Source organism: Pristiophorus japonicus, chromosome 7, assembly GCF_044704955.1.
Source record: "Pristiophorus japonicus isolate sPriJap1 chromosome 7, sPriJap1.hap1, whole genome shotgun sequence".
Classification (NCBI taxonomy): Eukaryota; Metazoa; Chordata; class Chondrichthyes; family Pristiophoridae; genus Pristiophorus; species Pristiophorus japonicus.
In genome coordinates, this window is record NC_091983.1 from 18,068,252 (window position 1) to 18,091,305 (window position 23,054).

The window sequence follows — 23,054 nt, forward strand, 5'->3', positions numbered from 1 at the left end:
CGGCAAATGAGCCAAAGGTGGGCAGCGGAAACGTTACAAGGACACCCTCAAACCTCCCTGATAAAGTGCAACATCGCCACTGACACCTGGGAGTCCCTGGCCCAAGACCGCCCTAAGTGGAGAAAGTGCATCCAAGAGGGCGCTGAGCACTTCGAATCTCAATGCCGAGAGCGAGCAGAAATCAAGCGCAGGCAGCGGAAAGAGCGTGCAGCAAACCAGTCCCACCCACCCCTTCCCTCAACGACTATCTGTCCCACCTGTGACAGAGTCTGTGGCTCTCATATTGGACTGTACAGCCACCTAAGAACTCACTTCAGGAGTGGAAGCAAGTCTTCCTCGATTACGAGGGACTGCCTATGACGATGACACACTTACCACTGCTGAAAGCCTCACACACACATCTCACACCGTCAGCTATTTGATCGTGACAGGCACATTACCCAAACACATTGCACCACGCTCACTCTCACACTTCCCTTTGTCTTGCGGGAAAAGGTGGCTTATAACCGGTGGCAGCAGTATTTAACCGGCGGGATACAGGCTGGCCTGCATCGCCTCACCCCCATGCGGGAGACGGTGCTGGCCATTCTTGAGAGCGGCATGGCTGAGCCTGTGGACGGGCTAAAAGAATACAAGATGCCGGAATCCTCATACGCTATCCTCCTTCTCATATTCCACAATCTCTTCTGATTTGCACGCTGCACATGGTGTAAACATGCAGCTCTTGCCTCCCACCCCCCCAGCTCCCCTCACCACAACCCTACCCTTGTGCCTTTCTTATTTCAAATGTGTTAACATTTACTGCATTGCCTCCCAGCTTAATTTCTCTCAGAGAAATGCTGAGTTCTTTAATTCTCTCAATGTTTCCTGGCATTCCTTCAATCTTTCCTGTCTCCTACAATCCTCAGGCTGTTAAAACTCAAACTTGCATTATCCAAACACAATTGAACTTGTCTTCTTTTTTTAACCTTTCCAACCTTGCTGTCCTGCATTGTGACCTTCACTTCGGGCCACCTTGATTGCCTGTTGACTTGCATGCAGAGGCTGAACAATGATCATGATGTATGCATTTTCTGTAACTTTTTAACCGCCTTAAATGGCAATATTACCGTGCTGGAAAAAAAATCTTGCAGGGCATAAAGGGTTAATTGATTGTCTCCGATGTAATGGTGGTTATGAAGCAGACTGTATTTTTTTTTGCAACAAAATTGTTCCTGAAAACTGACAGTATATCGCCCCTACTTACATGTCCTTTGCCATCACTGTGCGGGAAAGGCTTAACTAACCGTGTGTTTTTACCAGATTATTTTGCAAAGCTGTCCAGTTCCAACTGAACGGACCAGACTGTTAACAGTAAGCAGCACACCATTTAAATACAAGTAATAAAGCACATTTTAGGAAGAACCTGGGAAGTAAAAGCCTGGCACACTCTGCTGATGCTTATGTTACACTATTATGGCATTTGAAACCAAAAAGCAAGTTGAGTATTGGCTTTGAGCTGCCGTGTTCCTGGATCTGGAATCTGCTGGCAGACTGCTAACTCCACTAAGGAATCCATACTGTTACCCAAAAAATTGTTTTGATTTATTAAAAAAAAAAATTCACTTTTTGCTATCAGCGTTGCAATAATAACACCTGCACGCACACAGTTTAAATCTACCTTAGCACTTCCTGGAGGGTAGTAAGCCCTCACAGTGGCACCAGCTGACGCTGTCTCCGATAGGATGACTTAATGCTCAGGCAATCTAACCACCAGCGGCAGAAGGTTCGGTACGACATGGCCCCTTCAAGGGAATTTAGCAGCTGTCACAACCATAATACTTCCTGCCATGTCAGATTTATGTACCGTTATTCTATTTATTATTCTATTTTTACTGATGATGTTTACTGTGTTTTTTTAACTTTATTTTTAGTTTTGTTTCTGCATTCTTTTAACAGATAAATAGTCACCCTGCTACCTCAAAGCAGCATGAGTTACTTTACTAAATTCATGAAATGTACCAAAAATTGTTGAACTAGCTTTACAGATTTTTATAAAGTATATAAAGGTAGCAATTACTGTTAATTACAAAACAACCAGCACTCTCGTACCAAATTGCTCTCTCTACTGTCTTTCCATTAAAATAGCAGAAAGCGATGGGTGGGTTATGGAATCATGTTTAGAATCATAGAATGATACAGCACAGAAAGCGGCCATTCGGCCCATCGGCCTGTACTCTGTGAAAGAGCTATCCGATTAGTCCCACTCCCCATAGCCCTGCAAAACATTCCCCTTCAATTATTTATCCAAGTCCCCTTTGAAAGTTACATTTGAATCTGCTTCCTCCACCCTTTCAGATTGTAACAACACGCTGTGTAAAAAAAAAAAAATCTCCTCATCTCTCCTCTGGTTCTTTTGCCAATGACCTTAAATCCGTTGAATTAAATTTAAATTGGTGTGAGTGTATTAAGTGTTCATGCAATCACTTCTACCTGATTCTGTTGCTTCAGATTTCCAACAAGACAGTAACGATACAAGGACCAAAAAAAAGCAGTAAATACACAAACCGTACAGAACTAAAGATCACCTGTGTTGGAATACATAGGCATCATTTTAGTATGGCCAGTTCTATATAAGCTCTTGCTCTGGGATGATCGATGCTGTTCAAGATGATCTTTGGTAAGGCACATCCAAAATAAAAGAAATAATACTGTCGTCAATACCAAACGAATGCATTCAACCAACCCTCCTACCCTCCAATAACAAAACCAACCATTCAACAGGAATATAGTGTGAAAGAAAAACAATGGGGGCGCGGGGGAGGGATGAGCTACATGTGCATAAGCCTTTTTAAATTCCTTTTAAGTTGACATTACTTAGTTGTTAGGGAGTATGCTGAACTGAATCTCCTGCTCCTCTCTACAGCTGCTGGTTGGTATCAACGGGACTTAAAGAGGAGTGCAAGAGAGGCAGCCACATCGGTTAAAAAGGACGAAAAGCACACATTGGATATAACATTGTACAGGTTGGCCGCAGAAGTTTAACCTCAAAGACAAATTTATTTAAATATTCTAAATTTAGTGCTGTAAAAGGCAATGACCCAAAATATCACATTCCAGTAATTCCTTATACCTTTCCTCCACGGTAACCTTTTTTTTAGGTTTCACCATTCTCCGAGGTGTGGACGTGTGATGATGCCCACATTTCAGCACCAGAACTGGTACAAAATTGGCAATCCCACTTGGCCGGGCAGAACGACTGAGGGAAGTGGAAACATGTCCATGCTCTAGAGGGCGCTGTTTTGAGGGTGGAGCTGAGGCACAGAGTAGAGGGAGATTTACTCTGTAGCTAACGGTGTCCCACCAGACCTGGGAGCTCTGGATGCTCAGTGATAAGAGAGAAGTGTTGTGCACACGAGCACGCACACCCTTCACCTTTGATGATTCATCCCACCTCCTCTAGAAACAACAAACACGCTTCAGTAGCTCATAAGTCTGCAGTACATGGTTTGCACATTACAGGAACCGTGGTCAAAAAATAAAATATAAAACACTCCCATAACAGTTGAACAGTTGTGTCCTTGCCGTAGCAACAGCAAAATGGAGAGATACTTGTTCGCTCAATAATTGCCTGAAAATGTGAGAGGCCTCACTGATGTAAGTACTAAAGATGAATAAGCACTGTGTTGGATAGTCATCCACATTAGCATTCTCTATCATCCATATAACAGTCAGCTCTGGTTACGGAAATTGCATACTTAAGTACCTCATGATCTTTGCTATGCTTTGAGCACAGTTCTGACGTAGTTAGGTTTTTGCAAAAGGCCGCAGTATTGCACTTTAGATTCTTGCCACGACACTTACACATTACTTTGAAGTGCACCTTTGAGGTTGCCCTTCATTTGTAAACCTAAGTTGCCTAATTCTAGGATTATCATGAACTTTGTTTTAATGTTGCTAATGCAACTTTCTCCTGACATATTCCCATTAAAAGATAATTGTAAAAAAATATGGCCTCCCTTCTCCTTTGTGCAAACAACTTCAATTTGTGGCACATATAGTTCCACTAGATTATCAGGAGCCTGAGCACATGCGCCTCCAGCAGACCAAGAGGAACCTGGACACAGGCAGCTTCACTAGACCAGCAGGAACACGAGCAAATACATCTCCACCAGACCATTAGGAAATTGGCCTCACAGACATTCAAAAGATGATCAGGAACCTGGAAATACACATCTCCATCAGACCACCAGTCACCTAAGCACATACATCCCCAATAGAGGGAAGCTAGATTATGAAAGTAAACTAGCAAGAAATACAAAAACAGATAGTAAGAGTTTCTAGAGGTCTATAAAAAGGAAGAGAGTGGCTAAAGTAAATGTTAGTCCCTTAGAGGATGAGACTGGGGAATTAATAATGGGGAACAGAGAAATGGCGGAGACTTTGAACAAATATTTTGTGTCGGTCTTCACGGTAGAAGATACTAAAAACATCCCAATAATGGATATTCAAGGGGCTATAGGGAGGGAGGTACTTAAAATTATCATTATCACTAAAGTAGTAGTACTCGGTAAAATAATGTGACAAGTCCCCTGGACCTGATGGTTTGCATAAAAGAAGTGACTACAGAGATAGTGGATGCATTGGTTGTAATCTACCAAAATTCCATGGATTCTGAGGAGGTTCCAGCATATTAGAAAACCACAAATGTAACGCCCCTATTTAAAAAAGGAGGCAGGCAGAAAGCAGGAAACTATAGACCAGTTAGCCTAACATCTGTCGTTGGGAAAATGCTGGAGTCCATTATTAAGGAAGCAGTAGCAGGACATTTGGAAAAGCATAATTTAGTCAAGCAGAGTCAGCATGATTTTATGAAAGGGAAATCATGTTTGACAAATTTGCTGGAGTTGTTTGAGCATGTAATGAGCAGGATGGATAAAGGGGGAACCAGTGGATGTGATGTATTTGGATTTCCAGAAGGCATTCGATAAGGTGCCAAATAAAAGATTAACGCACAAGATAAAAGTTCACGGGGTTGGGGGTAATATATTAGCATGGATAGGGGATTGGCTAACTTACTGAAAACAGAGAGTCGGGATAATTGGTCGTTTTCCGGTTGGCAAATGGTAACTAGTGGGGTGCCACGGGGATCGGTGCTGGGGTCTCAACTATTAACAATCTATATGAATGATTTGGATGAAGAGACCGAGTGTAATGTGGCCAGGTTTGCTGATGATACAAAGATGGGTGGGAAAGCAAGTTGTGAGGAGGACACACAAGATCTGCAAAGAGATATAGACAGGGTAAGTAAGTGGGCAAAAATTTGGCAGATGGAGTATAATGTGGGAAAGTGTAAGGTTATCCACTTTGGCAGAAATAATAAAAAAGAAAATTATTATTTAAATGGAGAAAAATGACAAAATGCTGCATGACAGAGGGACTCGGGGTCCTAGTGCATGAAACACAAAAAGTTAGTATGTAGCTACAACAAGTAATCAGGAAGGCAAATGGAATGTTGGCCTTTATTGCAAGGGGGATGGAGTAGCAGAGAAGTCCTACTACAACTGTACAGGGTATTGGCGAGGCCACATCTAGAGTACTGCGTACAGTTTTGATCTCCTTATTTAAGGTGGGATTACACTTGCATTGGAGGCAGTTCAGAGAAAGTTCACTCGGTTGATTCCTGAGATGAAGGGGTTAACTTATGAAGAAAGGTTGAGCAGATTGGGCCTGTACGCATTGGAGTTCAGAAGAATGAGAGGTGATCTTATTGAAACATATAAGGTAATGAGGGGGCTCGACAAGGGGAATCTAGATCGAGGGGGCATACTTTCACAAAAAGGGACCGCCCATTTAAAACTGAGACGAGGAGGAATTTCTTCTCTCAGAGGGTTGCAAATCTGTGGAATTCTCTGCCCCAGAGAGCTGTGGAGGCTGTGTCATTGAGTATATTTAAGGCAGAGATAGACAGTTTTTTTGAGCGATAAGGAAGTAAAGGGTTATGGGGAACAGGCACGGAAGTAGAGCTGAGCCCATGATCAGATCAGCCATGGTCTTATTGAATGGTGCAGCAGGGGCCAAATGGCCTACACCTGCTCTTATTTCTTATGTTCATATGTTTTTATAGACCAACTTGATCTTGGCCACACATACTTTCACTAGACCATTAGAAATCTGGGCACATACATCGCCACTAGACCATTAGGAACTTGGACGCATGAATCTCCACTAGACCATCAGGGACCTGGACACATGGATCGCCACTGGACCACCAGGAACCTGGACCTGAACAACTCAACTCGACTACTCGCCATCTGAGCGCATACACTTCCAGTAGACCACCAGGAACATGGGCATATATATCTCCGCTAGAACCGTTCAGAACTTGGACAAATATACTTCCAAAGACTAATGAAGATCTGGGCACATACACCTCCACAACTACCATGGACCTGGACACATAGATAGCCACCATATCACCAGAAACCTGGGCAGCACACCTCTACTAGACCATCGGCAACTTGGCCACCTATACCTGAACTAGAACCTCAGCTTATATTGCTCCTCTAGACTGTTAAGAACTTTGAAAAATATACCTACAAACAAGGGCACACACGTGTACACTGGACTGACCATCTGCAACATGGCAACGTACATCTCACAGCCTTTCAGGGATATGGGCATATGCACCTCCAGAGAACTTCAGAAACATAAGCACCTCCACTAGACCGGAAACCATATGGTCACACACACCTTGCCAGACCAACTGCAAAATGACCACATACACATTTAATAGATGATTAAGAACACAGCCAAATACACCTCCACTAGATCATTAGGAATGTGGTCACATACAAGCCCAATAAATCATACCGTTATTAGACTATTAAGAACATGGCCACATACATCTCCAATAGACCAGCAGGATTGTGGACACACATGCGTCCAATAGATTATTAAGAATATGACGATGTGCACCTTCACAGGAGACAAGGAACTCTGTACTCTAGTTGTATGAGTTAGAATGACTAACATATAGCACCTTTTTATTTGTTTCTATTTCTGTTGATTTTTGGCAATAGTGGCTGTTGGTGATGTCATGCCAGGAAGTGACCTGGAGAATAACCCAGCCTGAAAGTCTGCTGGAATAAAGTATGGTGAGTTGCCTTCATTAATTCAGCACACTCCGACAATCGTCAATTCAACAATGCACATTCATTCATCTCTCTCACACCTATAATCTCAGCAATGCCTCTAAGCCAGGTCCTCCAGTGCTTAAAGGGAAGAGAAATTGTAAGAGACATTGCTCTCCCACGTAGTTAACTGATGTTGTTTCTCTTGGCGCCCTTAGTAAAACAATTGTGACTTCTATTTGTGTATAAATGGTCCTGCACACAAGATGGCCCTATTTCCCAGCCAGAAAAAAAATGAACGAAAAATAATTATGCCACACATGTGAGATCATCAGTCACCATTGCTACCCGGAGAGCGGTCAGTTTATTTTGATGTGCACTGACTGTCTTACATAGTGCCACTGTTGGGAACGGACAGGGAATGGGAGATCATGGGCTGAAAAGATGGAAACTGGAGACCTGGAGCTTAAGGGAGAGCAATGGCACATCTGGAGTCTGAGACACTGGAGTAGGAGAGCAGGAACCTGAGAGAGGAGAATGGGGGATTGGGAGCATAAGGGGAGTGGGAGACAGGGAGTTTGAGAAAAGGCAACAGCATTGGTGAACCCAGGAAGACAGAAGAAGGATGGGATCAGGCCAGGAATAAATGAATGCCCTCTCATCAGATTTAGCAATAATTTACCACAATAGCTTTCATATAAGATGTCCCCATCCATATTCAATCCTCAAGCAATGGTTTTTAATTTCTCACCTAATATGCGTGTTTTTACATTATAAATATTTATACTGTCAGGAGCAGGTCCTTAATACTGCCATGTAAATTGCTTTGTCTTGGTGACGGAGGTTACTGTCATGAGATGGGGGAGGGAAGAAGTTCCGAGAGATTTACATCATTTAAACATTTTGCATTTTTCAAAATGACTTCCCCCTTCTGCGGTGAACAAGGCTTCAGTCAGTAAATTAAGTCTAGGTTTGAATTTAGCATCACGTTACTGAACATTTTAACTTCATTACAACATGTTGGTCTGAGGAAGACTTCTGGGGGAGGGGGGAAGGAGGAGGGGCTGAGGGTGAGGGGGCGGTGTGGGGTACCTTGAGATCACTTCAAACTTCAATTTGTGGTCATTTAGAAGGCCCGTTTTTTGAGTTTACGTTGTGGGTGAGGGTAGTTGCTTGGCCGCATGTCGGGAAGTGGAAGACGTGCGGCCATCAGCCTTCTGCCCAAGTCCCATGGTTTCCTAATAGGCACAGGCAGCACAACGAGGCTCCCTGCTCAGCAGTCCCAACTCAGAAAATAACCAGTGCTGGAAATCAGCATAAAACCTCCATGCAAGTGGTCATAGTCCAGTTGTACTGAAATCCTGGTACGTTTTGAGTATCCAAGAGGAGACCAGCCCATTGGGGTCCGTATGTGCTCACCCACCACTCCCCATCTCTTCCCCTGATTTTATCCTGGTGTATCAACCATCACTTAACACCCTCACCTTCCCCCCGCGCCCCCCCACCACCCCGCCTAATTCCTGGAAAGGCCTAAGAAAAACAGAGACTTGCAGCCCACTCGGGGTCCTCTGCCAAAGGTTTTGCAATAGCGTCCTGTGCCACAATAGCCTAAATTCTGTGCTGTACACGGAGGCAACTTTCAACTTCAATCGGGGTGTCTAAATGCCGTTATGCAGCTGGCCCGATTTCATTTACCGTTGAAGTCAATGGTGAGTCAAATCGGGCGGGATGTGTAACAGGAGACCGATCAGATGTCGCCAGTATTACACTCCCGCCAAAGTTGAAAGTTACCCCCCCCCACCGTGGTTATTAAACAGGAGTGAGAATTAGCGAGTCAATTCTTACCTGAACGGCATGCAATGTCCACATCTTTTTCAAAGTCTGTCTGTTTAGAGTAAAACAGGGAAATCCGTTAACACAAATAAAAGTATAAAACATTAAAATATAAACCCAGGTAACAATTTATGCAAAAAAGCTCAAGCAAATTGGCTCGATTTAGCTTTACTCAACTGACTATGAACAAAATGAATTCTTGTGGTATCAGAGAGGGCGGAATTGCCCTGCACACCAATTGGGGGCGGAAATCTTCTGGGGCTCGGGAATTGTCCTTACCGCCCCTTGCCTGCTCCACTTCCTTTGGGGGGGGGGGGCAGTAACCGTGGAGCTACTGGAACGCTGAAGGAATCGCTACGTGGACGCTCTTCAATGCCCCTCCCCTTCGATTAAATGGGAAGGGCCGCTGCTCACTCTGCAAGGCCTCTGGTAGCCTCCACACGGCACCAGGGCATTGTGCGACCAGGCCTGCAGCCTGGCACCCAAGACGGAGCACCCCCCGGAGGCGCTAACGGGGCTATAAAAGGGTCAATTTTTCCTCCAGAATGTTTACATCCTTGCCTAATGCTTTACAGGTTTGATTTTAAACAGGGCATTATCACCTTTGAGAATGAAGGCGAGACTAAATTAAAACGGAAGATGGAGCACGCTGGATAATTTTAAATCACATTACAGCTCATTGTGCAGCTGGGTATTGGAACAGCTTCTTCATATTAGATTGCAATCGTTTGTTATGCGATACAGACAAAAAAAAAAGGGGGTAAATGCAATTCAACATCATTCTGAAAGAGCATATAATGTGCCTGGAACTAACGATGAATCATTCCGAGGAAGAAATCATTTTTCAATTAAATTAAAAAAAAATAATAGCATTCAATGAGTTTTTTCCGTAGGCCTGAAGCAAGGCAAGGTCACACCATGAGACACAGCATAAAGCTGTCTATAGGATGAATGAGGCCAAGCTCTTCAAATGAGTGCACCAATTAAACAGCTCAACACTAGCCTCGTGGATCCATGGGTCCTTGTATAAATATACTGAGAAATTAAATTCAAGTAGCACGTGAAGTCTTTGAATGTCTCAACCCTTGGTTTAAATGATTAACGTCCTGCTTTACTTATTGGATTTCATACTCGGACGCTGCAGGAGTAATTCTGAGAGCCTTTCTCGTAGCCAGTGTGGGTCAGGGATCGGACCGGGGTGTTAAAACTGTTATCCTGACTTGCGCTAACAACTAACCAGGTGCCATGCTGGCCACTGTGTCTAGTCCAATGCCACATTGCCTCATTTTGTTGCAGTTAGCTCCCAGGGCAATTGAACAAACAAAATAAATGCAAGTAAAACTTAATTTTTTTTCCCAATCAAATACTGAAACAAGACTGAGAAGCTTTGCAATAAACCGATCTCCATCCATTTTGTAATAAAGCTGTTTGTCCAAATGTGCGGGTTATTTTGCAGGGCACCATTCCGAGCTGCTTATCTACACTTTCACACAGTTCCCAGGGGACTTGGTTCTGTACATTATGCCCGGAGACATCAGGTGGGTGGTCCTATTGGGATATGAAGAGAAATTGGGGGTTGCTATTTCCCCTGGGAGGAGAGTGGGGAGGCACAATGGCAAATGTATTATTGTCACATCCGTACTTATTTTTTTCCCCCCGATATACCACGGAGCATTCAGTATACATTTTATAGGAAAGGGTTCAAATATCAGGGGACACAGGCGATATTTAGTAAGGTAGTCAGTCAGGCAGAACCTCATAAATCAAAGAGTGATGAGAGTTATGGAATAAATGTCAGAGAATTGTCATAAAGTAGACAGCTAAATAGGTTCAAGGGACAATAACGAGTGCTGCAGGGAAGAAAATGAGTTGAGTGATATCATGAGAAGTCAGATTTTTTGGCGGGCCGAAATGTCTTTTCCTACTCCATGAAAACATTATGGTCTTTTACTGATCATTTTCTTCAGCAGCCAGTGGAAGAAGAGTGGAAACCCTGCCTGGAAACTAAAGCTAGAATGTTCTGTTGATGATATTAACAGATGGATGCTTAATGCACTCATGTGTGAGATTCCTCTGACCGTTATTCTAATGCTGGGCATTGACCCAAGGCAGTGCATGCTCATACACTATTACCTCCAATGGCAATAAGGCTTTCCAAAATATATTTTGTGATATTATGTTTGGTTAGTTATTTCTCTGCTTATTGTTTCCTGAGTCTGCTCATCACATCATACACTATCTCCCTCGGAGGGTAGGAGACCCGACACCAGGCATCAATAAATGCTACTATTTAGCTCGTCCCTTGTAGGCATGTGACAATACTTCAGGTGGACTCCAGTTCTGCCTCTCTCCCTATGGGGAAACAGCTGGTCTCTAATTACCATCCTCCTCGGTTGAGATCAGGAACTCACTAGAAAACGTACAGAAGACCCAGACATGTGCTATTAATGGCCAGCCGCCAGGCTGTACCTATGGCACTGACCAAGGGAACTGAATGCAATGGAGATGGCAGAGTTCAGGCCAGCTGGCGTTATGATGAACTGGCACTAATGCTGTCAAGGAGGCAGAAAATCCTGGAGTGCTGACAAGTCACTCACTTGTGGACAGGTCTTTCCTAACTTTCCCTAGTACCAGCAGGACTAGATAGATAGAAAAATCAAACACCCCGTAATATTTGGGGATTTTTTTTATTACTGTTGAGTTACTGAGGTAAAGGACTAGTGTGCAGCATGGCACTGAGGTTGAAAAAGGCAGAAGATGAAATAAATGGAGACATAGTGGTTAGTTTATCACCAAGCTTGCGTTTTAAAAGAATGTAGAAAGAAGGGAGGTGTGAGGGAGGTAAGAAATGTTCCCAGCCGTCATATCCAGGGAATGAATGAAGTTATACAGTCAGTACAAAATAATTTGGGGTGACATCAAGACAGTGATTTCATTGAGGGGTTCATACAATGCCACTTCAGTGAAGTACTGAGGGAGAATGCAGTGGCAGGGGTACCATCTTTCGGATGAGAGGTTAAATTTGCTTCAGGTAAAGAAAGGATTGCATTTATATAGTGCCTTTCACAACCACCGGACGTCTCAAAGCGTTTTACAGCCGAAGTACTTTTGGAATATAGTCACTGTTATAATGTAGGAAACGCGGCAGCCAAATTGCGCACAGCAAGCTTCCACAAACAGCAATGTGATAATCTGTTTTTGTTCTGTTGATTGAGGGATAAATATTAACCAGGAGATACTCTTCTTCGAAATATTGCCATGGGATTTTTTACGTGCACCGGAGAGAGCAGACGGAACTTCGGTTTAACATCTCACCTGAAAGATGAGACATAAAAGGTAGACATAAAAGATTCCATAGCACTATTCGAAGATAAGTAGGTGAGTTGGTGTCCTGGCCAATATTTATTCCCTCAACCAACATCATTAAAAACAGATTAATTATGTCATTCATCGCATTGCTGTTTGTGGGACCTTGCTGTGTGCTCACTAGTTGACACGTTTGTCTACAAAACAGTGACTACACTTCGGCCTACACTGACCGTGCGTACACTGACCGTAACCAGGAGAAGGTAATCAGGAGGGTCAATGAGGGTACTGCGTTTGATGTAGTCTACACAAGGGGGTCCTTGTGCATGAAACACAAAAAGTTAGTATGCAGTTACAGCAAGTAATCTGTTTTTGTTATGTTGACACGGCCATATCAAGTACAAATAGTAAATGGGAGGATAGGGGAGGGGCACCAGTAAATAGGGGGATAGGGGGGGGCACCAGTAAATGGGGGATAGGGGAGGGGCACCAGTAAATGGGGGATAGGGGGGGCACCAGTAAATGGGGGATAAGGGAGGGGCACCAGTAAATGGGGGATAGGAGAGGGGCACCAGTAAATGAGGGATAGGGAGGGGCACCAGTAAATGGGGGACAGGGAGGGGCACCAGTAAATGGGGGATAGGGAGGGGCACCAGTAAATGGGGGATAAGGGAGGGGCACCAGTAAATGGGGGATAAGGGAGGGGCACCAGTAAATGGGGGATAGGGGAGGGGCACCAGTAAATGGGGGATAGGGGAGGGGCACCAGTAAATGGGGGATAGGGAGGGGCACCAGTAAATGGGGGATAGGGAGGGGCACCAGTAAATGGGGGATAAGGGAGGGGCACCAGTAAATGGGGGATAGGGGAGGGGCACCAGTAAATGGGGGATAGGGGAGGGGCACCAGTAAATGGGGGATAGGGAGGGGCACCAGTAAATGGGGGATAGGGAGGGGCACCAGTAAATGGGGAGTAGGGGAGGGGCATCAGTAAATGGGGGATAGGGAGGGGCACCAGTAAATGGGGGATAGGGGAGGGGCACCAGTAAATGGTGGTGGGGGATAGGGGAGGGTCACCAGTAAATGGGGGATAGGGAGAGGCACCAGTAAATGTGGGATAGGGAGGGGCACCAGTAAATGGGGGATAGGGGAGGGGCACCAGTAAATGGGGGATAGGGGAGGGGCACCAGTAAATGGGGGATAGGGAGGGGCACCAATAAATGGGGGATAGGGGAGGGGCACCAGTAAATGGGGGATAGGGGAGGGGCACCAGTAAATGGGGGATAGGGGAGGGGCACCAGTAAATGGGGGATAGGGGAGGGGCACCAGTAAATGGGTGCAAGGTAGGGGCACCAGTAAATGGGGGATAGGGAGAGGCACCAGTAAATGGGGGATAGGGGAGGGGCACCAGTAAATGGGGGATAGGGGAAGGGCACCAGTAAATGGGGGATAGGGGAGGGGCACCAGTAAATGGGGGATAGGGAGAGGCACCAGTAAATGGGGGATAGGGGAGGGGCACCAGTAAATGGGGGCTAGGGGAGGGGCACCAGTAAATGGGGGAGGGGCACCAGTAAATGGGGGATAGGGAGGGGCACCAGTAAATGGGTGTAAGGTAGGGGCACCAGTAAATGGGGGATAGGTGAGGGGCACCAGTAAATGGGGGATAGGTAGGGGCACCAGTAAATGGGTATAAGGTAGGGGCACCAGTAAATGGGGGATAGGGAGGGGCACCAGTAAATGGGGGATAGGGGAGGGGCACCAGTAAATGGGGGATAGGGGAGGGGCACCAGTAAATGGGGGATAAGGGAGGGGCACCAGTAAATGGGGGATAGGGAGAGGCACCAGTAAATGGGGGATAGGGAGGGGCACCAGTAAATGGGGGATAGGGAGGGGCACCAGTAAATGGGGGATAGGGAGGGGCACCAGTAAATGGGGGATAAGGGAGGGGCACCAGTAAATGGTGGAGAGGGGAGGGGCACCAGTAAATGGGGGATAGGGGAGGGGCACCAGTAAATGGGTGTAAGGTAGGGGCACCAGTAAATGGGGGATAGGGGAGGGGCACCAGTAAATGGGGGATAGGGGAGGGGCACCAGTAAATGGGGGATAGGGGAGGGGCACCAGTAAATGGGGGATAGGGGAGGGGCACCAGTAAATGGGGGATAGGGGAGGGGCACCAGTAAATGGGGGATAGGTAGGGGCACCAGTAAATGGGGGATAGGGGAGGGGCACCAGTAAATGGGGGATAGGGGAGGGGCACCAGTAAATGGGGGATAGGGGAGGAGCACCAGTAAATGGGGGACAGGAGAGGGGCACCAGTAAATGGTGGTGGGGGATAGGGGAGGGGCACCAGTAAATGGGGGATGGGGAGGGGCACCAGTAAATGGGGGATAGGAGAGGGGCACCAGTAAATGGGGGATTGGGGAGGGGCACCAGTAAATGGGGGATAGGGAGGGGCACCAGTAAATGGGGGATAGGGAGGGCACCAGTAAATGGGGGATAGGGGAGGGGCACCAGTAAATGGGGGATAGGTAGGGGCACCAGTAAATGGGGGATAGGGGAGGGGCACCAGTAAATGGGGGATAGGGGAGGGGCACCAGTAAATGGGGGATAGGGGAGGGGCACCAGTAAATGGGGGATAGGGGAGGGGCACCAGTAATGGGTGTAAGGTAGGGGCACCAGTAAATGGGGGATAGGGAGAGGCACCAGTAAATGGGGGATAGGGGAGGGGCACCAGTAAATGGGGGATAGGGGAGGGGCACCAGTAAATGGGGGATAGGGAGAGGCACCAGTAAATGGGGGATAGGGGAGGGGCACCAGTAAATGGGGGATAGGGGAGGGGCACCAGTAAATGGGGGAGGGGCACCAGTAAATGGGGGATAGGGGAGGGGCACCAGTAAATGGGTGTAAGGTAGGGGCACCAGTAAATGGGGGATAGGGGAGGGGCACCAGTAAATGGGGGATAGGGAGGGGCACCAATAAATGGGGGATAGGGGAGGGGCACCAGTAAATGGGGGATAGGGGAGGGGCACCAGTAAATGGGGGATAGGGGAGGGGCACCAGTAAATGGGGGATAGGGGAGGGGCACCAGTAAATGGGTGTAAGGTAGGGGCACCAGTAAATGGGGGATAGGGAGAGGCACCAGTAAATGGGGGATAGGGGAGGGGCACCAGTAAATGGGGGATAGGGGAGGGGCACCAGTAAATGGGGGATAGGGGAGGGGCACCAGTAAATGGGGGATAGGGAGAGGCACCAGTAAATGGGGGATAGGGGAGGGGCACCAGTAAATGGGGGCTAGGGGAGGGGCACCAGTAAATGGGGGAGGGGCACCAGTAAATGGGGGATAGGGAGGGGCACCAGTAAATGGGTGTAAGGTAGGGGCACCAGTAAATGGGGGATAGGTGAGGGGCACCAGTAAATGGGGGATAGGTAGGGGCACCAGTAAATGGGTATAAGGTAGGGGCACCAGTAAATGGGGGATAGGGAGGGGCACCAGTAAATGGGGGATAGGGGAGGGGCACCAGTAAATGGGGGATAGGGGAGGGGCACCAGTAAATGGGGGATAGGGGAGGGGCACCAGTAAATGGGGGATAGGGAGAGGCACCAGTAAATGGGGGATAGGGAGGGACACCAGTAAATGGGGGATAGGGAGGGGCACCAGTAAATGGGGGATAGGGAGGGGCACCAGTAAATGGGGGATAAGGGAGGGGCACCAGTAAATGGTGGAGAGGGGAGGGGCACCAGTAAATGGGGGATAGGGGAGGGGCACCAGTAAATGGGTGTAAGGTAGGGGCACCAGTAAATGGGGGATAGGGGAGGGGCACCAGTAAATGGGGGATAGGGGAGGGGCACCAGTAAATGGGGGATAGGGGAGGGGCACCAGTAAATGGGGGATAGGGGAGGGGCACCAGTAAATGGGGGATAGGGGAGGGGCACCAGTAAATGGGGGATAGGTAGGGGCACCAGTAAATGGGGGATAGGGGAGGGGCACCAGTAAATGGGGGATAGGGGAGGGGCACCAGTAAATGGGGGACAGGGGAGGAGCACCAGTAAATGGGGGACAGGAGAGGGGCACCAGTAAATGGTGGTGGGGGATAGGGGAGGGGCACCAGTAAATGGGGGATGGGGAGGGGCACCAGTAAATGGGGGATAGGAGAGGGGCACCAGTAAATGGGGGATTGGGGAGGGGCACCAGTAAATGGGGGATAGGGAGGGGCACCAGTAAATGGGGGATCGGGAGGGCACCAGTAAATGGGGGATAGGGGAGGGGCACCAGTAAATGGGGGATAGGTAGGGGCACCAGTAAATGGGGGATAGGGGAGGGGCACCAGTAAATGGGGGATAGGGGAGGGGCACCAGTAAATGGGGGATAGGGGAGGGGCACCAGTAAATGGGGGATAGGGGAGGGGCACCAGTAATGGGTGTAAGGTAGGGGCACCAGTAAATGGGGGATAGGGAGAGGCACCAGTAAATGGGGGATAGGGGAGGGGCACCAGTAAATGGGGGATAGGGGAGGGGCACCAGTAAATGGGGGATAGGGAGAGGCACCAGTAAATGGGGGATAGGGGAGGGGCACCAGTAAATGGGGGATAGGGGAGGGGCACCAGTAAATGGGGGAGGGGCACCAGTAAATGGGGGATAGGGGAGGGGCACCAGTAAATGGGTGTAAGGTAGGGGCACCAGTAAATGGGGGATAGGTGAGGGGCACCAGTAAATGGGGGATAGATAGGGGCACCAGTAAATGGGTATAAGGTAGGGGCACCAGTAAATGGGGGATAGGGAGGGGCACCAGTAAATGGGGGATAGGGGAGGGGCACCAGTAAATGGGGGATAGGGTAGGGGCACCAGTAAATGGGGGATAGGGGAGTGGCACCAGTAAATGGGGGATAGGGGAGGGGCACCAGTAAATGGGGGATAGGGGAGGGGCACCAGTAAATGGGGGATAGGGGAGGGGCACCAGTAAATGGGGGATAGGGAGGTGCACCAGTAAATGGGGGATAGGGGAGGGGCACCAGTACATGGGGGATAGGAGAGGGGCACCAGTAAATGGGGGATAGGGGAGGAGCACCAGTAAATGGGGGATAGGAGAGTGGCACCAGTAAATGGGGGATAGGGGAGGGGCACCAGTAAATGGGGGATAGGGGAGGAGCACCAGTAAATGGGGGATAGGAGAGGGGCACCAGTAAATGGTGGTGGGGGATAGGGGAGGGGCACCAGTAAATGGGGGATAGGGAGGGGCACCAGTAAATGGGGGATAGGAGAGGGGCACCAGTAAATGGGGGATTGGGGAAGGGCACCAGTAAATGGGGGATAGGGAGGGGCACCAGTAAATGGGGGATAGGGAGGGCACCAGTAAATGGGGGATAGGGAGGGGCACCAGTAAATGGGTGTAAGGTAGGGGCACCAGTAAATGGGGGATAGGGAGAGGCACCAGTAAATGGGGGATAGGGGAGGGGCACCAGTAAATGGGGGATAGGGGAGGGGCACCAGTAAATGGGGGATAGGGAGAGGCACCAGTAAATGGGGGATAGAGGAGGGGCACCAGTAAATGGGGGATAGGGGAGGGGCACCAGTAAATGGGGGAGGGGCACCAGTAAATGGGGGATAGGGGAGGGGCACCAGTAAATGGGTGTAAGGTAGGGGCACCAGTAAATGGGGGATAGGTGAGGGGCACCAGTAAATGGGGGATAGATAGGGGCACCAGTAAATGGGGGATAGGGAGGGGCACCAGTAAATGGGGGATAGGGGAGGGGCACCAGTAAATGGGGGATAGGGGAGTGGCACCAGTAAATGGGGGATAGGGGAGGGGCACCAGTAAATGGGGGATAGGGGAGGGGCACCAGTAAATGGGGGATAGGGGAGGGGCACCAGTAAATGGGGGATAGGGGAGGGGCACCAGTAAATGGGGGATAGGCGAGGGGCACCAGTAAATGGGGGATAGGGAGGGGCACCAGTAAATGGGGGATAGGGGAGGGGCACCAGTAAATGGGGGATAGGTAGGGGCACCAGTAAATGGGGGATAGGGGAGGGGCACCAGTAAATGGGGGATAGGGGAGGGGCACCAGTAAATGGGGGATAGGGGAGGAGCACCAGTAAATGGGGGATAGGAGAGGGGCACCAGTAAATGGTGGTGGGGGATAGGGGAGGGGCACCAGTAAATGGGGGATGGGGAGGGGCACCAGTAAATGGGGGATAGGAGAGGGGCACCAGTAAATGGGGGATAGGGGAGGGGCACCAGTAAATGGGGGATAGGGAGGGGCACCAGTAAATGGGGGATAGGGAGGGCACCAGTAAATGGGGGATAGGGAGGGGCACCAGTAAATGGGGGATAGGGGAGGGGCACCAGTAAATGGGGGATAGGGGAGGGGCACCAGTAAATGGGGGATAGGGGAGTGGCACCAGTAAATGGGGGATAGGGGAGGGGCACCAGTAAATGGGGGTTAGGGGAGGGGCACCAGTAAATGGGGGATAGGGGAGGGGCACCAGTAAATGGGGGATAGGGGAGGGGCACCAGTAAATGGGGGATAGGGAGGGGCACCAGTAAATGGGGGATAGGGGAGGGGCACCAGTAAATGGTGGTGGGGGATAGGGGAGGGGCACCAGTAAATAGGGGATAGGGGAGGGGCACCAGTAAATGGGGGATAGGGAGGGGCACCAGTAAATGGGAGATAGGGGAGGGGCACCAGTAAATGGGGGATAGGGAGAGGCACCAGTAAATGGGGGATAGGGGAGGGGCACCAGTAAATGGGGATAGGGGAGGGGCACCAGTAAATGGGGGATAGGGGAGGGGCACCAGTAAATAGTGGTGGGGGATAGTGGAGGGGCACCAGTAAATGGGGGATAGGGGAGGGGCACCAGTAAATGGGGGATAGGGGAGGGGCACCAGTAAATGGGGGATAGGGAGAGGCACCAGTAAATGGGGGATAGAGGAGGGGCACCAGTAAATGGGGGATAGGGGAGGGGCACCAGTAAATGGGGGAGGGGCACCAGTAAATGGGGGATAGGGGAGGGGCACCAGTAAATGGGTGTAAGGTAGGGGCACCAGTAAATGGGGGATAGGTGAGGGGCACCAGTAAATGGGGGATAGATAGGGGCACCAGTAAATGGGGGATAGGGAGGGGCACCAGTAAATGGGGGATAGGGGAGGGGCACCAGTAAATGGGGGATAGGGGAGTGGCACCAGTAAATGGGGGATAGGGGAGGGGCACCAGTAAATGGGGGATAGGGGAGGGGCACCAGTAAATGGGGGATAGGGGAGGGGCACCAGTAAATGGGGGATAGGGGAGGGGCACCAGTAAATGGGGGATAGGCGAGGGGCACCAGTAAATGGGGGATAGGGAGGGGCACCAGTAAATGGGGGATAGGGAGAGGCACCAGTAAATGGGGGATAGGGGAGGGGCACCAGTAAATGGGGATAGGGGAGGGGCACCAGTAAATGGGGGATAGGGGAGGGGCACCAGTAAATGGGGGATAGGGGAGGAGCACCAGTAAATGGGGGATAGGAGAGGGGCACCAGTAAATGGTGGTGGGGGATAGGGGAGGGGCACCAGTAAATGGGGGATGGGGAGGGGCACCAGTAAATGGGGGATAGGAGAGGGGCACCAGTAAATGGGGGATAGGGGAGGGGCACCAGTAAATGGGGGATAGGGAGGGGCACCAGTAAATGGGGGATAGGGAGGGCACCAGTAAATGGGGGATAGGGAGGGGCACCAGTAAATGGGGGATAGGGGAGGGGCACCAGTAAATGGGGGATAGGGGAGGGGCACCAGTAAATGGGGGATAGGGGAGTGGCACCAGTAAATGGGGGATAGGGGAGGGGCACCAGTAAATGGGGGTTAGGGGAGGGGCACCAGTAAATGGGGGATAGGGGAGGGGCACCAGTAAATGGGGGATAGGGGAGGGGCACCAGTAAATGGGGGATAGGGAGGGGCACCAGTAAATGGGGGATAGGGGAGGGGCACCAGTAAATGGTGGTGGGGGATAGGGGAGGGGCACCAGTAAATAGGGGATAGGGGAGGGGCACCAGTAAATGGGGGATAGGGAGGGGCACCAGTAAATGGGAGATAGGGGAGGGGCACCAGTAAATGGGGGATAGGGAGAGGCACCAGTAAATGGGGGATAGGGGAGGGGCACCAGTAAATGGGGATAGGGGAGGGGCACCAGTAAATGGGGGATAGGGGAGGGGCACCAGTAAATAGTGGTGGGGGATAGTGGAGGGGCACCAGTAAATGGGGGATAGGGGAGGGGCACCAGTAAATGGGGGATATGGAGAGGCACCAGTAAATGGGGGATAGGGAGAGGCACCAGTAAATGGGGATAGGGGAGGGGCACCAGTAAATGGGGGATAGAGAGGGGCACCAGTAAATGGGGGATAGGGAGGGGCACCAGTAAATGGTGGTGGGGGATAGGGAGAGGCACCAGTAAATGGGGATAGGGGAGGGGCACCAGTAAATGGGGGATAGGGAGGGGCACCAGTAAATGGGGGATAGGTAGGGGCACCAGTAAATGGGGGATAGGGGAACCAGCCCACACTGCGATATGTATGCGCACTAGGTCCGTGCAGCAGAGCAGGTCTCCAGTCATCCTGGTTCAACCCTTGCCACTGGATAAAGGCCTAGCTCTGTCAAGCCCGTGTGGTGGCTGATGTGCAATGGTCACCACACGTTAAAAAAATCCACGCGCAAGCATCTTCCACCATCTCAATTGGAGTTCAGGACTGGAACATCGGGTCCTTCATTGAAACATCTGTGAACTCATGTGGAAGCAAGTCATCCTCGTTCGAGGGACCGCCTATGATGATGATAATGACAGTCAAAGCACCTTGGGATGTGCAGAAGATGCGAAAGGCACATAAAAACATAGAAAATAGGTGCAGGAGTAGGGCATTCGGCCCTTCGAGCCCACACCACCATTCAATAATTTCATGGCTGATCATCACCTCAGTGCTTCTTTCCTGCTTTCTTTCCATACCCCTTGATCCCTTTAGCCATAAGGGCCATATCTAACTCCCTCTTGAATATATCCAATGAACTGGCATCGACAACTCTCTGCGGTAAGGAATTCCACAGGTTAACAACTCAGAGTGAAGAAGTTTCTCCTCATCTCGGTCCTAAATAACTTACCCCTTATCCTTAGACTGTGTCCCCTGGTTCTGGACTTCTCCAACATCGGAAACATTCTTCCTGCATCTAACCTGTCCAGTCACGTCAATATTTTATATGTTTCTATGAGAACCCCTCTCATTCTTCTAAACTCCAGTGAATATAGGCCCAGTTGATCCAGCCTTTCCTCATATGTCAGTCCTGCCATCCCGGGAATCAGTCTGGTGAACCTTTGCTGCACTCCCTCAATAGCAAGAATGTCCTTCCTCAGATTAGGAGAACAAAACTAAACACAATACTCCAGGTGAGTCCTCACCAAGGCCCTGTACAATTGCAGTAAGACCTCCCTGCTCCTATACTCAAATCCCCTAGCTATGAAGGCCAACATGCCATTTGCCTTCTTCACCGCCTGCTGTACCTGCATGCCAACTTTCAATGACTGATGTACCATGACATCCAGGTCTCGTTGCACTCCCCTTTTCCTCTTCTGCCGTCATTCAGATAATATTCTGCCCTCGTGTTTTTGCCACCAAAGTGGATAACCTCACATTTATCCACATTATACTGCGTCTGCCCACTCACCCAACCTGTCCAAGTCACCCTGCAGCCTCTTAGCATCCTCCTCACAGCTCACACCGCCACCCAGCTTAGTGTCATCTGCAAACTTGGAGATATTACACTCAATTCCTTCATCTAAATCATTAATGTATATTGTAAATAGCACTGAGCCCTGCGGCACCCCGCTAGTTATTGCCTGCCATTCTGAAAAGGACCCGTTTATCCCAACTCTCTGCTTCCTGTCTGCCAACCAGTTCCCTATCTATGTCAATACTTTACCCCAATACCATGTGTTTTAATGTTGCACACCAATCTCTTGTGTGGAACCTTGTCAAATGCCTTTTGAAAGTCCAAATACACCACATCCACTGGTTCTCCCCTGTCCAATCTACTAGTTACATCCTCAAAAAATTCCAGAAGATTTGTCAAGCATGATTTCCCTTTCATAAATCCAAGCTGACTTGGACCTATCCTGTCATTGCTTTCCAAATGCGCTGCTATTTCATCTTTAATCATTGATTCCAACATTTTCCCCACAACTGATATCAGGCTAACCGGTCTACAATTCCCCGTTTTCTCTCTCCCTCCTTTCTTAAAAAGTGAACTTTTGAAATGCAAGTACTTTCTTGATTTAATCTAACCCCTGAATGGAGATTACAGCCTTGAGATATACATTTGCAAAATATACACTGGGAATTCTCTAATGACCATACATTTTTATTGTGGGTTCATTGCTATCAAAGTGGCTCGTGCACTCTTTGTTATTAATGGGCAGGAGAGTCAAAGTTGAAGGATTGAATTCAGTCACTGAATATTATATTGTCATTTTTATTTTAAAGTGATGGAAGTTAATGTTTTGTAAATATAAACTAAAAACGCTTCGGTTGTTTGTCCTCCTTTCAGCACCAAACTATGAAAAATGTAACAGTCTGACAAGGGTAAGCTTTTTCAAGTAATGGAAGTGCTCCAGTTCAGTGTCATAGAAACATAGAAAATAGGTGCAGGAGTAGGCCATCCGGCCCTTCGAGCCTGCACCACCATTCAATAAGATCATGGCTGATCATTCACCTCAGTACCCCTTGCCTGCTTTCTCTCCAAACCCCTTGATCCCTTTAACCGCAAGGGCAACATCTAACTCCCTCTTGAATAT

The 23,054-nt window shown here is 48.9% G+C and overlaps 1 protein-coding gene across 1 annotated transcript in view; it reads right to left on the reverse strand.

The window, feature by feature from the left end:
• adgrb3 (adhesion G protein-coupled receptor B3) overlaps nucleotides 1-23,054 on the reverse strand; it is a 920,563-nt gene that overhangs the window by 51,929 nt on the left and 845,580 nt on the right. Inside the window, exon 27 of the mRNA XM_070884862.1 lies at nucleotides 8,958-8,997. Coding sequence (XP_070740963.1) covers nucleotides 8,958-8,997 — 40 coding nt within the window. The remainder of the gene's footprint in view (nucleotides 1-8,957; nucleotides 8,998-23,054) is intronic.